At 39.2% G+C, this 13,907-nt stretch overlaps 1 protein-coding gene across 1 annotated transcript in view; it reads left to right on the plus strand.

The window, feature by feature from the left end:
- Positions 1-8,296: 8,296 nt before the first annotated feature.
- LOC150089438 (solute carrier family 53 member 1-like) overlaps positions 8,297-13,907 on the plus strand; it is a 165,410-nt gene continuing 159,799 nt past the window's right edge. Inside the window, exon 1 of the mRNA XM_090389982.1 lies at positions 8,297-8,365. Within this exon, the coding sequence (XP_090246108.1) occupies positions 8,297-8,365 (69 nt within the window). The remainder of the gene's footprint in view (positions 8,366-13,907) is intronic.

Consider the following 13,907-nt stretch of genomic DNA (forward strand, 5'->3'; position numbering starts at 1 on the left):
AGCGTGCCGATTAAAAAAAAAAATGGTTGTAGGAAAAAAGGATCGAACATAATTATTATTATTGGCCATATGATGCAAGGAAGCCGGAGGCTTATGCTGCACTAGCCAAAAAAAATTGAGTTACCCTGTGAGAGAGAGAAAGAGAGAGAGAGAGAAGCTATTTAAAATTATCGAATTGATTTACACCCCACGAAATCCTGTATTTTACTATTATTAATACAATAGGAATTTCATGTTTCGCCCTTGTCAATAGGGTTATTAGATCTAGAATTCGAAGGTTAGGACAAAATAGAAAAAACTAGGATATTTTTAGTTTTAAAAACGAGGATATATTATCAGTTATATTTAAACTAAAAAAAAAATAGAATACGTATTTATCGTTACTGCTAATCATTTTCAGAAAGTTTGGATTACAAAGTAAGTAATTATAAAATGTTTTACAATCAGTTTTCAAATTATAAGTAACCAACAAAATACTATTCGTAGTTATTTGTTCCCATTTTATTTCTGATGTTACTCCATTGATTGCTAATTAATGAAGATACAAGCTGTACATTCCCATTGTGGGCAAAAATATAAAATGTATATTGAGCAATTTTTAAAAGCTCGGAACTCTTGCATTGATTAAAATATTCAGCCACTTTCTATGGGCTAATACGTTTTCTAAATTATCATGTTTCTTTTTCTCAGAAACAAATTCCTTAAAATTCATAAATTGGTCAAATAATCTACCATCATGTTCAATTAGACAAATGATGACGATGATGTAGTCCACTTGTGTAATTTTGGGATAATACAGCCCACTTAATAGTTGAGTAAGATTTGTTGTTTTGAAATGCTATCCGTAAAATTAAAAATCACAGGTTTCGTGAATTCAAAACTTATCTGCAGCTAAACACAAAGCCCCCCCCCCTTTTTTAAATATTGTATTATCATTGTCAACTTGAGATTTGTTGCATTGATCATTTTATTAATATGGGAGAGATTGGAGATCCTTAAATTGTAGCTTCTAGAAATTAGTCAACCTGTGTGGTAATCCAAAGTAAGTCTATGATACTTTAAACAGGTTAAGTAAACCAAATGCTGGTGGTATATAGTTTACTTAACCTGTTTACAATCGCAAAATGATGTGCAGAAATTCTCATTGGAATGCCTGTGAAGGATCAAGAGATACGTGTGAGCATTTCATGCATGCTTTGGCAGTTGCAAAATTTAGAGGGACGATTTCGTGATGGTCGTGAAGCATGGCTTGCTATACTTTGGATACATACACAGCCCACAAACCATCGTAACTGATACTTTTTTATGGTGGATATATCAAAGTTTAAATAAGTGCTTATCTCAACATACCATCTTCTATTGTCCCGGATGGTATGTACACTAGATGCCATGCAGTGAAGACATGTCAATTCCGAATCCACCTTCCAGAAGAAATTCCGTTTGGTTGATGAATCTGCTGGACAGGATAATTGGGATAACATCTGCGAATCCCGTTCAGATAAAGCACCACTTCTCCCTAATCCGTGAGAACTGTATTACTTAATCAGGGACGTAGTGTAACCAAATCCAAAGGAGACATCTCGTTTAACAAAAGTAGAATCTACTAGATCTTAACAGCTAGACTTCCATACACAGAAAAAGATGTCACTTCTCCATGTTTTTATACTATTAAGAATTCCTGTGCTATTGTTTTGATTTGATTGGTCTTAGTCACAATTCAGAGGAGCAGCGTCATTTTATTGCTAGCAGAGCCGGATTTACATATAAGTTAAACAAGCTACAGTTTAGGGCCTCGGTTTTTCTTAAAAAATCATTTTCTTAATATTTTCACAGGTGAATTGTAAGAGAGAAGCGCCTAATATATGTTATAGCTTAGGGCCACAATAAGTTTAAATCCGACCTTGATTGCTAGTCCAAGTAAAAGTTTGAAAATTGTGTTACTTCACAATGGGAATACTGTATACACCCTTCGGTTCCTGTTTTAAATAAGACTACATAAATGTGAACCAACCATGTGTTAGAGAAGTTCAAGATGATAAGGTTTTCCTTTTGGGTTTACAGGGTAGTTTCATCAAGTTCCTTTGCTTTTTCTGCTTCTGGACAGCATTACATTACAGAATAAGAAAATGGTCTGCTAGAATTGAGTTTCAGCTTAGTGCATATAATGTAGCAAACAATTCTTTTAATTCAAGAAGTAAAATTTTGCTTTCACTACTCGATGTCAAGCTAGGCCTGTTCAGACAACTTGTTAAAACATCAGCTGCACAAGGTGACACCTTCCAGCTTATAAGTAGACGTTTCGCAAAGTAAAATAATCTTTCTCCATACAGAGATTTACGTGTTAACTCTTGTGGTTTGCAGATTAGTTGCACGGTTGGAATGGACCGGAGCGAACTGAAACGCCGATTTGCAAAATGAATCGGTAATGTTATGTATATAGTTGATATCAGAAATAAGATATTTCATTAACATGCATTCTGTTTCTTAAAATTTTCCATTTTGACCCCTGCTTATGATTACTGCCTTCTTACATAGTGCAAGGTTGCATATACACAAGGTGTAGCAATAAAGTTCTCGGATTATTGCAATAAAAAGAACACAAAGTGAAGGAGCTAAAAAATGGTTTTATTTTTTTTCAAGTAATCACGACCTGATTGCGTACATTTATTACACCGTTCTAAAAGTTTCTGAAAAGAGTCAGCGAGGTGTCCAACGAGTTCAGTTCGGCAGTTTCTTTTTTATTCTTTGTCTTGAGCAGATTAAAATCTTTCCTTTTGAGGGCAGTTTTCACCTTGGCAAAGAGAAGTCTGTTGGTGCTAGGTCACCCACACCGGATGGAAAAGGCCTGGGTTCGAATCCCGTAGATGACGTGAGGAACTTTAATGGGCTTTTTTTCACTCCGTGGCTGAGTTAGTCGGTCTCAGGCGTAGATAGCAAGGTTTTTTCTCCCAGAAACTGGGGTTTTTCGTCCAGCAAAACAGACAAATCAACCATAGAACACACTCAATTAACAGATATGAGACACAGCACGACATATGAACTTAAATATTTGAGTGGCCTAATATATTTGGTTGTTTTTAGTGCTAGGTCATCTGCACGTATTTCACAGTGGTATTGTCACCGTTTTCCCCACACCAGGTGGAAAAGGCCCGGGTTTAAATCCCGTCGATGACGTGAGGAACTTTACTGGCTTTTTTCACTCCGTGGCTGAGTTAGTCGGTCTCTTCCGTAGATAGCAAGGTTTTTTTCCCCATAAACTGGGTTTTATCGTCCAGCAAAACAGGAAAATCAACCAGAGAATACACGCAATTTACAGACACAAATACGGGTTTATGTAATCAATTACAGGTAACCCTAATATAATAATTTGTTGGTGCTAGATCGGAAGAATAGGGTGGATTGTTGATCTGTACAATGCATGTTTTGTCAGAAATGTCTTCATCACAAGTGAAGAATGGGCGGGACCTCGTCGGGCAATAAGAACCAGCTGACTTTTTCTCGAGATTGCGGCTTCACCTGGGAAATGCGCTTCAATAGTCTTTGAAGCACCTGTACATAGAACGCAGCATTGACTTTCTCTCCTTCAGGTACAAATTTCTTGCGGATCACACCCTGTTTGTCTTAAAACATGATCAGCATCGTCTTGATCCTGGACTTCTGTAAATGACTTTTTTTGGGCCTTGGTTATGATTTTGATGTCCACTGCATGTGCTCTGACGCTTCTTCTCTGGGTCGTACTGAAACTCCCAACATTCATCTCCAGTGACAATACAGTCGAGAAGATTAGGATTGTCTTGACAAGGCTGAATAAAGTCTTTGCATGATGATACTTTTCGTTGCTTCTGCTTATCCGTGAGGCTGTGCGACAAGTTCTGCAGAAACCTTCCCTTTCCCTGAATTTTAACGAAGAATTTGACGAATCGTCTCCTTATTCATATCCAGCTCGTCATTTTGAGGGTCAAACAATGATCTCTTGCCACAATTTCCCAAATTTTTACAAATCTGACCTAATTTAGAGACGTTGACGGACGTCCACTTCTTTGGTCATCGCGACCATCTTTATGCGCACTTTGAACAGCTTATACCATTAAAACATACTGGTACGACTTCATCTGTTCAAAGTTTAATTGCAAACTCTTTGTACCATAAGGTGTATAAAGTTTTTAATATTTCATACATTTCTACGCAGATTTTCTCAGTTTAAAGCAAAATATGATGTCCGTTTGTTGATCCATTGCAAAATTATAACACAGAATGTTACCGAAGCTGGCTGTTACTTGCTAACTGGTTATTACTATTAAAAACGGATTGTTACTTTCAATCTGTATTACCATCTGTTGGAGAAAGTATAAACTACAACAACATGCCACTTCTGTTTATTTTCAAACTAATCAAACATGACTGCAATAGCATCATCCAAGAACTTTATTGTCACACCTCGTATATGCAGGGTGTCTCAAAAATACGGCATAACTCCAGGAATGAGTTCCTCATATGTAGACAATAAAAATATTTTATATCAACATAGTTCCGGAAATGCTTGGTTTCAGAGTTATTAACCGGAATGTCTTATCTTCCGCAGGTGATTTCCTTCATCACAAGGTACTGACAGAATCTGATGGTTTTCCATTCCGATCATGTACTCAAATAAGGAGCAAGCATATATGCACTTTATGTACGGTTTGGCTGAAGGTAATGCTCTGGAGGCTCGTCGTTTGTACCACGAAAGGTTCCCAAAACGAAGATGTCCAGACGGGAAAACGTTTGAAGGTATCCATCGCCACTTTTGTGAATATGGGACCTTTACACCTCGTGCTGCCGACAGAGGACGACCAAGATCTACAACTCCTGAAGTAGAGGAGGCGATTTTGGATGTTGTGCATGCCACTCCTGGAATCAGCACACACACAGAATAGCAATGCAACTGGCTGTTCAACGTTCGACTATTTGGAGAGTATTGAACAGCCAGTTGAGAACACCAACTGTATCTTTATCATCTGCAACGGGTACAGGCCTTGTCACCAGCAGATTACTCTAAGCGAGTAATGTTCTGCCAGTGGTTCTTGCAGCAGTGTGGTACAACTCCTCACTTTCCTGATATTCACAGATGAAGCACAGTTCACACGATACGGAATCCAAAACTTTCACAATCAGCATGTATGGGCTGAGGAAAACCCACATGCAATTCTTATATCACATAAACAACAGCAGTTCAGCCTCAACATCTGGGCGGGTGTTTTTGGTGATAAGTTATTTGGGCCCCATGTACTTCAAAACAAACTCGCAGGGCAGGCGTACAGAAACTTTCTGGAAAACAGCATGCCTGATTTCTTGGACGACACGCCACTGATCATTCGTCAACAAGCACACTTCATGCACGATGGCGCTCCTGCACATTTCAGCCACCTAGTCCGCAATTACCTGAATCGAAGGTTTCCTGGTCAGTGGATAGGTAGAGGTGGACTAACTGTCTGGCCTCCATGCTCACTGATTTAAACCCACTAGATTTCTTCTTGCGGGGCTATTTAAAGTCATTGGTTTATTCGACTCTGGTAGCTGATGTGGAAACTCTCTGCAATTGAATTGTGGCAGGTTGTGAGACAATACGAAACATGCCAGGAATTTGGCATCGTCTTCGTGAGTCCATGAGACATCGATGTGAGGCCTGTATTCAGGCAGAAGGTGGATATTTTGAACAATTACTATAAGGTGATGTGAACAGTTAAGTGTCATAGACAGACCTTCAAAACTCGGAAACCAAGCATTTCCGCGTCTATATTGATATAAAATATTTTTATTGTCTACATATGAAGAACTCATTCCTGAAGTTATGCAGTGTATTTTTGAGACACCCTGTATAGAGAATTGTCTTTACATTAGTAACACCTACCTAATAGCTCCTAGAACCACCTTTTGTCCGTATTACAGTCCACACACCTCTTGACATACAACACCTTGTGGAATTACAAGGAGTTGAAAATTGTCCTGTGGTAGTGACACATTGTCTGGTGGGATGGTCGTAACATCGAATGGCTTTTTCTATTAGGTCCCAAGCATGCTCAGCTGAGTTGAGATCGGATGAGTTGGGCGGCCATGGGAGGATGAAGAATTCATTGTCATTTTCTTGAAACCAGTTAGCAACTTGACAGGCCTTCTGGCATGCCACATTGTCTTTTTGATAGACGCCGAAGTTGTCTGGATACACTTTTATCACGAAGTGGTATATTTGGTCGGCGACGATAGGAAGGCAAGTGTTCTCATCGACTCGTTGATTAACGGTGATCAGAGGCGGATTTAACGGCGGGCGTACCGGGCGCGCGCCCTGGGCCCCGACTTCTGAAGGGCCCACGCAAAACCCAACAAATTAGTTGAACATATTAGTTCGAAACTTTGTGATTATTATTATGCTATTATATTATACATATATTATATTCACATTTTATTGGAAATAAAACATTAATAGTACATAATATTTTTTATTTATTTAAAAAATTGGTTAACACGTATTTTTATTTTCCCTGTCTCTCTCTTTTTTTTAAGGGGCCCAATATTTTCTTCTGCGCCCGGGGCCTCAACCGACCTTAATCCGCTCCTGACGGTGATAGAGGACCCAGGGCATGCCACTACAACAGTCCTGAAACCATAACACCACAGCTGCCTGCTGAATATCAATGGTGAATCCAGATGCCATGGCTTCATGTCGTTTTCTCCAAATGTGGGTACACCTATCGGCATGATAAAGTTGGAAATGGAATTCATCAGCCCAGGCGACAAATTTCTACATCGGTGACCAGTGTTAGTTCTATCGTGTTCATGCAAGGCTTAGTTTCTTGTTTCTCACAGTGAGTATGAGTACCCGTGAAGGCCATCGACTGCCATAGCCTATACGAAGTAACGTTCGGGTATTGGTCTTGCTGTTCCTGCATTGTGAGTGGTTAGCTGGAACACTGTGCTGCGTAACTGCTCTGTTACGAAACAAGACACACGACTCTCGCCACGGTGTCAACCCCAAGGGGGCTGACCCAAGTGAGACCTTTAGCTTGTTGTTAAACGCTCCAGTAACCGTACACTCGTGACACCACAGAATGAGTGCGTTTAACCATACTGGCACGTGTGTCTTTCCGGCAATCATTCCACGTTCGAAGATTTCGAGGCTGAAAACTGATCGTCACGTGTGCGAACTGCAATCTTAAAACAGCTGTTTCCGACTTTGAGATATCACCAGTGTCACAGACCAGTCCATTTCCTACCCTGGGAGGGGGAGGGGGTTACTAATTCAATGCCGACTCAGGACCTCGAGTATCCGAGCTTCTGTTAACAGCAAAATAAACAAACAAACAAAAAAAAAAAAAAAAAGAAAGAAAGAAAAAAAAGTACGGTATAAAATTTTAAATCGCCTAAGCACATTGTGTTGCTAACGGACTAGCAACAAGTCACTGAACAGGGATATAAAAACTTGTGACATTCGGATGCTTAGACTATGTATCTGCTCAAACTTGTAATCGACAGTGACCATCTTAAAAAAAGCGCACAGTATGTATGAAATGCGTATTATATGTAATATGCACTGTAATTGGCTACCTTTTACTGTACTATAAAAAAGTATCCAATCCATTGTTCTCAGACTACCGTCATCTGTTCTGATAAACAGATGGGGTTGGTTCCCACATGCGAACATTAACATCTAAGGTTATACTGTTTTGTTAAATTAATGCACAAAGAGTTCTAGATTTTGCACTTCGCAGAAAACTTTTACAAAATATTTAAATGCTTTTGAAAACTACTGCGTACGCATTTTTTATTGCAATTACTCTATGTATTTATATTGATGATGACATTGATTGATGCAATAAATGTTATACAATTATGAATGAATCCAAACACTTGAAAAATTGGCATAAAAGCTGGATTACCATTGTCCGAGATTTCTGTCATCTGAGGTAGTCTGAACCCCATTCGTCTCGGATAATCGTGGCCGCACTCTGTATGCTTTTCCGCCAAATTATTAGGAATTTGCATTTGTGTCCTGGTACCCCAAAATTTAGAACTAATTAATTACCCAGCAGAGGGATTGGATCTTGTTATAAATCTGTTGTTACGAATGAAAATATTGTTGCTCAGTAGTCATTTGAGGATAGTTTTATTTTAGTACAATACGAGTAGTTGAGTGTTAATGGCTATTTTGTATATGTGCAGTAGGGAGCAACAGGTTTCAAGGCACCCGAACAATTGGTGTAGTCTTGTTCTTTTTGTTTCAAAAAAAATCCATGTCACGTTATGAAAGGAAACAAAAGTTATGAAGTTTGCTGAACACTTGGCAGCGCATATTACTCCAGAATGGCGGAAGCAGTATATTAAATATGAGGTAAATAACTTAGTGATAATTACTGAGTTAAAAAAAAAAAAAACTGGAAAAAAAAATTGCAAACTCCTTGTACGGCGAGTACTGACAAAATGCCGAACACTAACTGCTTTCCGAAGGCTTCAGCGATAGCGTTTCCAACTCGACTTGTTTTTTTTATGCGTGAGGTGTGAAATTCCATTTCGTTTGTTTTTTTTTTTCTTTCGTACAGTCATACATCACTTTTTGCGATGGGTAGGTCCCTAACAATTTTAGCTTTAATTAAACAGAATTCTTGTGTAATTGAATTATAAACGGTCATATAAACCAGTGGTCACAAAAATCCATTCATTTTCGGTTAAAATTCAGATCTCGGGTACCATTCTAGACTTCGACTAAGAGTCGGAAAAAGGCAGGGATTGGCAGGTGCCATTCACTGCCCTCCTAGGTTGACGTGCCTAGGGTGTTTATCCTCCAGCTTGCCGCTGTTTTAAAATCGGGAATTCGTTTTCCGATTTTAAAACGGAAGATAAACGATGGGGGAGATAAACACCTTACCTAAGCTAAGCATACCCCTCCTCGACGATACAAAACAATTAGGAACAAAACGCCTTCACAATAATCATCCAATCGCAGAACTCGATCGTACAATCACTCCGTTCTACGACCACGCCCACTGCGCAGAGGGCGCCTTCGTAGCCAGGTGGGCTGGAGCAGCAATGCGCAGCACACGTTTCTTGATTAGACCAGGGTTCGACCTCGTGACCACCAAATACGGAGGATGTGGAAAGGTCAGGGTTTGACCACCGCATATCCCCGGAGCAATATGGCCTTAGTTGCTAATGCTCCTAAAAACCAACAATAACAGTAACTGCGCAGAGACAAGTGGTACCCAAATAGTAGATTTTTAGCCTCATTTTCAAACAAAAACGTGTTCACATGAATGTGATTTCCGTTATCTATAAAGATAATATTTAGACTTTATTTCAGCTTTTATTTGTTAACTTAATGTCGAAGTTTGCAGATGATACAAAGGTTGGCAGGGTTGTTAATGACAGTAATGGGAGTGTGCTACTGCAACAGGGTGGAACAGACTTCCATCCCTTGTGGTGGAGGTTGATAGCCTAAATAAGTTTAAGGCTCAGCTGGACAGGTATTTTGAACGAACAGAGGGGTGAAGTGGAAGTGGGTTTTTTTTTTTTTTGGCTGATGCTGCATAAGCTTGCTTTCTTGCATCAAATGCCTCTGCTAATGCTAATAATTTGGGCAGATGGGCTAAGAAGTGGCAATTGAAGTTTAACCTTGACAAATGCAAAGTACTGCATATGGGTAGAAGTAACCCCAGAGAAACGTACCAACTGTGTAGTACTACACTTAAGGTGGTAGAAAATGAAAAAGACCTGGGAGTAATTGTGCAGTCAGATATGACGTTTTCTGAGCAATGCAGACAGGCTGCCAGGGCAGGTCATGAGGTTTTGTCAATGATATATAGGAATTTTGCTAGCAGAGAAAAGGAGGTGATTATCCCTCTGTATAAGGCAATGGTCAGGCCACGCCTTGAGTACTGCGTACAGGTCTGGAGGCCTCATTTTAGGAAGGATGTAGATTTACTTCAGTGTGTATAGAGAAGGGCAACAAGATTGGCGAGGGGAATGAAGGGATCCTCTTACCAAGAGTTCTGCAAATTAAGTTCTGCAAATTGCAGTGGCTGGAGACTAGGCACCTGCGCGGTGATTTGATTGAGGTATATAAGGCCTTGAATGGGTTGAGCATGCTGAATTCTGATGGGATCCTTCCGCTTGTTCAGATTACGAACCTAAGGGGGTATAAATTCAAATTAAGAAAAGACAGATGTAGATTAGATGTGCGGAAATTTGCCTTTAGCCAGCGGGTGGTTAATTGCTAGAACAAACTTCCATCTGTCGTTGTGGAAGTTGATAGGTTGAATAAATTTAAGGAGGAACTGGACAGGCATTTGGAGGGAATGGTGTGTTTTTTTTTTATTATTTTTTTTTGGCTGATGTTGCATAAGCTCATACACTTGCTTTCTTGCATCAAATGCCACTGCTACTGCTACTACTACTACTTTCTTCACATGTAAAGGCTTTTTTATCCTGTTCTAGGGTTTCTGGTTAATATTATGTATTTAACTTGGAATTTAATGACTCCTATTATCAGGGTTGTACTTATGAACAGGTGTATGAGGCACTAGCCTTGGGCCTTGCATGGCCTCTGCAATCTCAAATTTTTAAAGCAATTTCTTTTTTTAATGCCATGATCTGAACTAGGGCCCACTTGTACCTACCATGTAAACAGAGACAGGTGAAATTTACTGAAAGTGTGGATGACTCATTTCTGTGAAAGAACAGATTAATTTCCAGAATAAAGGAAAATCACTCTCTCCTGATTCTCTAATAGGGTGTTACAGTAGAACACAGGTTGACTATGGCATATTATCTGCATCAGGAATATGCCTTGATCTTTTCGGCTAGTTATGAACACAAGAAAGCAGCTGACCAGCACAACTTCTCGGTACAGTATGTGTAAATGTGTTACAGACACCACTAAATTGTGGAATGTCTCTTTAATTCTTAATTCATGCATTTTACACAGCAGCTGTATTGCCTAAATGTCAGAGGTGCAAACAATGTGTGACACAGAGTTTAGTTCAGTACTGTTCTTTATATTTCACAGTACAGTATTACAATGTTTGTGTTTAAACAGATCGGTAAAAATTATTATTATTTTTTTTTTCTGATTATATTTATATATGCAAGTTTATTTTATTTTTTTCATTGACTCTCATCTTTAAAGGGGTCCTGCAAGAGCTTAAAGCCTTGGGCTCTGAGAAGTGTAATTATGATTCCTGCATATTATAAAACATTTTGTCGATGGAGATAGATTATAAGAAAAGTAAATGAAATTAATATAATGCAGAATCCTTAAAAAACATTAAATAAATAACAAAAATACAAAATATTGTTAATTATTGCTGGATTTAGGAAGCCTGGGGGCCTTCCCTCGCACAAGTTTGCTTAGAAGTCCTAAAATAAGGTCTTAGGGAGGGAGCCATGGAGCAGTGGTAATTGTATTGTTCTAGGGTCTCTCATTTCCTTGGGGCCCGAGCAACCACACCTCTGTAAATCTCGCCTTGGAGTAAATAAAATTAGACCTATTTTTCAACCACCTCCAGGCATGAAGTTTCTAGATGTGATCACTTGATATCTTCATTTCTTGATGAAGCTATCAAGTGCAAGTTGGCTTGATTCATTGCTGACTAAGGCACACTCTTCTAAAAACCAGTAGAGCCATTTGTGATATCTGGTTACTTCTTCCATCAAACACTGTTCGTATAGTTAGAACTGGCTTCTTGCCAGGATTCATCAATATTATCGATGGTCTTTATTATGTTATACATCTCACCAGGGCTGTGCAAAAGGAGTTAAGGGGTCTCATTTATTTACATTGAGAGTTTGATGGCTCCTTTAGATTGAGGGACCTATTGCAACACATCCAATGCACCCCCAATTTGCATGGCCCTGCAACTTATATGTTTGTTTGTTTTGTCCACTAGTAGGTAATTTTGGTGTATTTGTGCCCTAACAGTTTGTCAGTCAATTGCCTGGTGAAGAGGTGTGGAACTTGCTGTGCAGTACAATATATTACTGCTGCTTATGTCCATTTCCAGTAACAGCAGCACAATGAGGTTAACCATTCCCCAGTTGGATTACAGGAGTAATCTATTATATCTACTTTTGTTGGACTACAATAGTCCAAGAAAAGTAGGTGCCCACAACCAGCATCAAGAATCAGATGAGTCCTCATGGTAGAGAGCTTCACCAGGCTCAACTTTCTCCTACAGAACTGGCTCCAGGAGCAGATTAAGGTCGGTTGAAGCCCTGGGCATAGAAGAAAATATTGGGCCCCTTAAAAAAAAGAGAGAGACAGGGAAAATAAAAATACATGTTAACCATTTTTTTAAATAAATAAAAAATATTATGTACTATTAATGTTTTATTTCCAATAAAATTTGAATATAATATATGTATAATATAATTAATAATAGCATAATAATAATCACAAAGTTTTGAACTAATATGTTCAACTAATTTGTTGGGGTTTTGCATGGGCCCTTCAGAAGTCGGGGCGCAGGGCGCGTGCCCGGTGCGCCCGCCGTTAAATCCGCCTCTGTCTGGCTCCATTTCCCACATGATGACAAGGCATATGGCAGATGAACAGCCTGCAACTTGCTCCTTCCCAATATCCTTACCAACAACTATACTCATAACGACAAAAGCTTGAACAGTACTTAGAATATTTTGAATGTATCATTAGCCACATTGCATTTATGGTGCTTCATCAGTGCAGATTTGCTGCAATTAATGAGTCCAGAAAATCTTTTGAAAGGGGCTTTCTGTTTTGAAGTGGGCTACCTTTTGCACCATGTGGTGCAGTGGTGAAACTACAAATTTTGGGCTTCTTCACAAGGTTCTTGAATGTTTCACAAATCTTGTGGGGAGGCCTGTAATGGGTCCCTGTGCTCTTTAACCATGCCAAATGAACTATCTGTTCCCTCCCCCTGCAATGGCTGACCTGTTAGTATGGTAGTTTCATCACTGATGTGACATGTGTGTTAGAAGCTGTATGGGTTATTATATTTTCATGTATGGCAGTGAATAACATAGGTCAGGATTGATGATGTTGTGGTCTCTTAAGATGTTTTATTTGGAATTTGCTGGACCTGTAATATATGTGTATCCTGGGCCAGGCCAGAAGACAAATCATTAGTGAATCTATATAAAAGGCTTAGGTATGCTTCAAGATTTTCCAACTGCTAATTGTTGCTAGCACACGTTCACGTGGTTCACCTCACATGACCACCATACCGGGCATTCTTTATTAATTTTTGTACTAACGTTTTTCGACTGAAGAAAGGTAACCTATGCCTGTAACTGTTTATTTTATCTGTCTTCAATTTTAATAAACTGTTCTAAGTTTTAAGAAGTGCAAAAATGGCTGAACAGTGTGTAAGAACGTTGAGAAATGTAGAAGGAATGCTAATGAAAAAGTAAGCTTATACAGCATCAGCTAAAAAAAAAAAAAAAAAACCCCTTCCCATTTTACCCATCCAGTCACTCTAAATATTTGTCTAGTTCAGCCTTAAATTTATTTAAGCTATCAACCTCCACAACAAGAGATGGAAGTCTGTTCCTTCAATCAACTACCCTCTGACTAAAGGCAAACTGCTGCACATCTATTCTACAACATTATGCCCTCTCAGGTTCTTAATCTGAACAAGCAGAAGTATCCCATCAGCATTGAGCCTGCTCAAGCTATTCAAGGCCGTATACACCTCAATCAGATCACCTTGCAAGTACCTAGTCTCCAGATGCTGCAACTTGCAGAACTTAAGCCTCTCCTGGTAAGAGCACCCCTCTGCTCTTCTCACCAATCTTGTCCCTCTCTTTACTCATTCTAGCAACTCTACGTCCTTCCTAAAATGAGGCATCCAGACCTGTAAGGAGTACTCAAGGTGTGTCCTGACCATTGCGTTATACGAAGGGAT

This window comes from Mastigoproctus giganteus, chromosome 2, assembly GCF_048544385.1.
Source record: "Mastigoproctus giganteus isolate SK-2022 chromosome 2, ASM4854438v1, whole genome shotgun sequence".
In the NCBI taxonomy this organism is placed as follows: Eukaryota; Metazoa; Arthropoda; class Arachnida; order Uropygi; family Thelyphonidae; genus Mastigoproctus; species Mastigoproctus giganteus.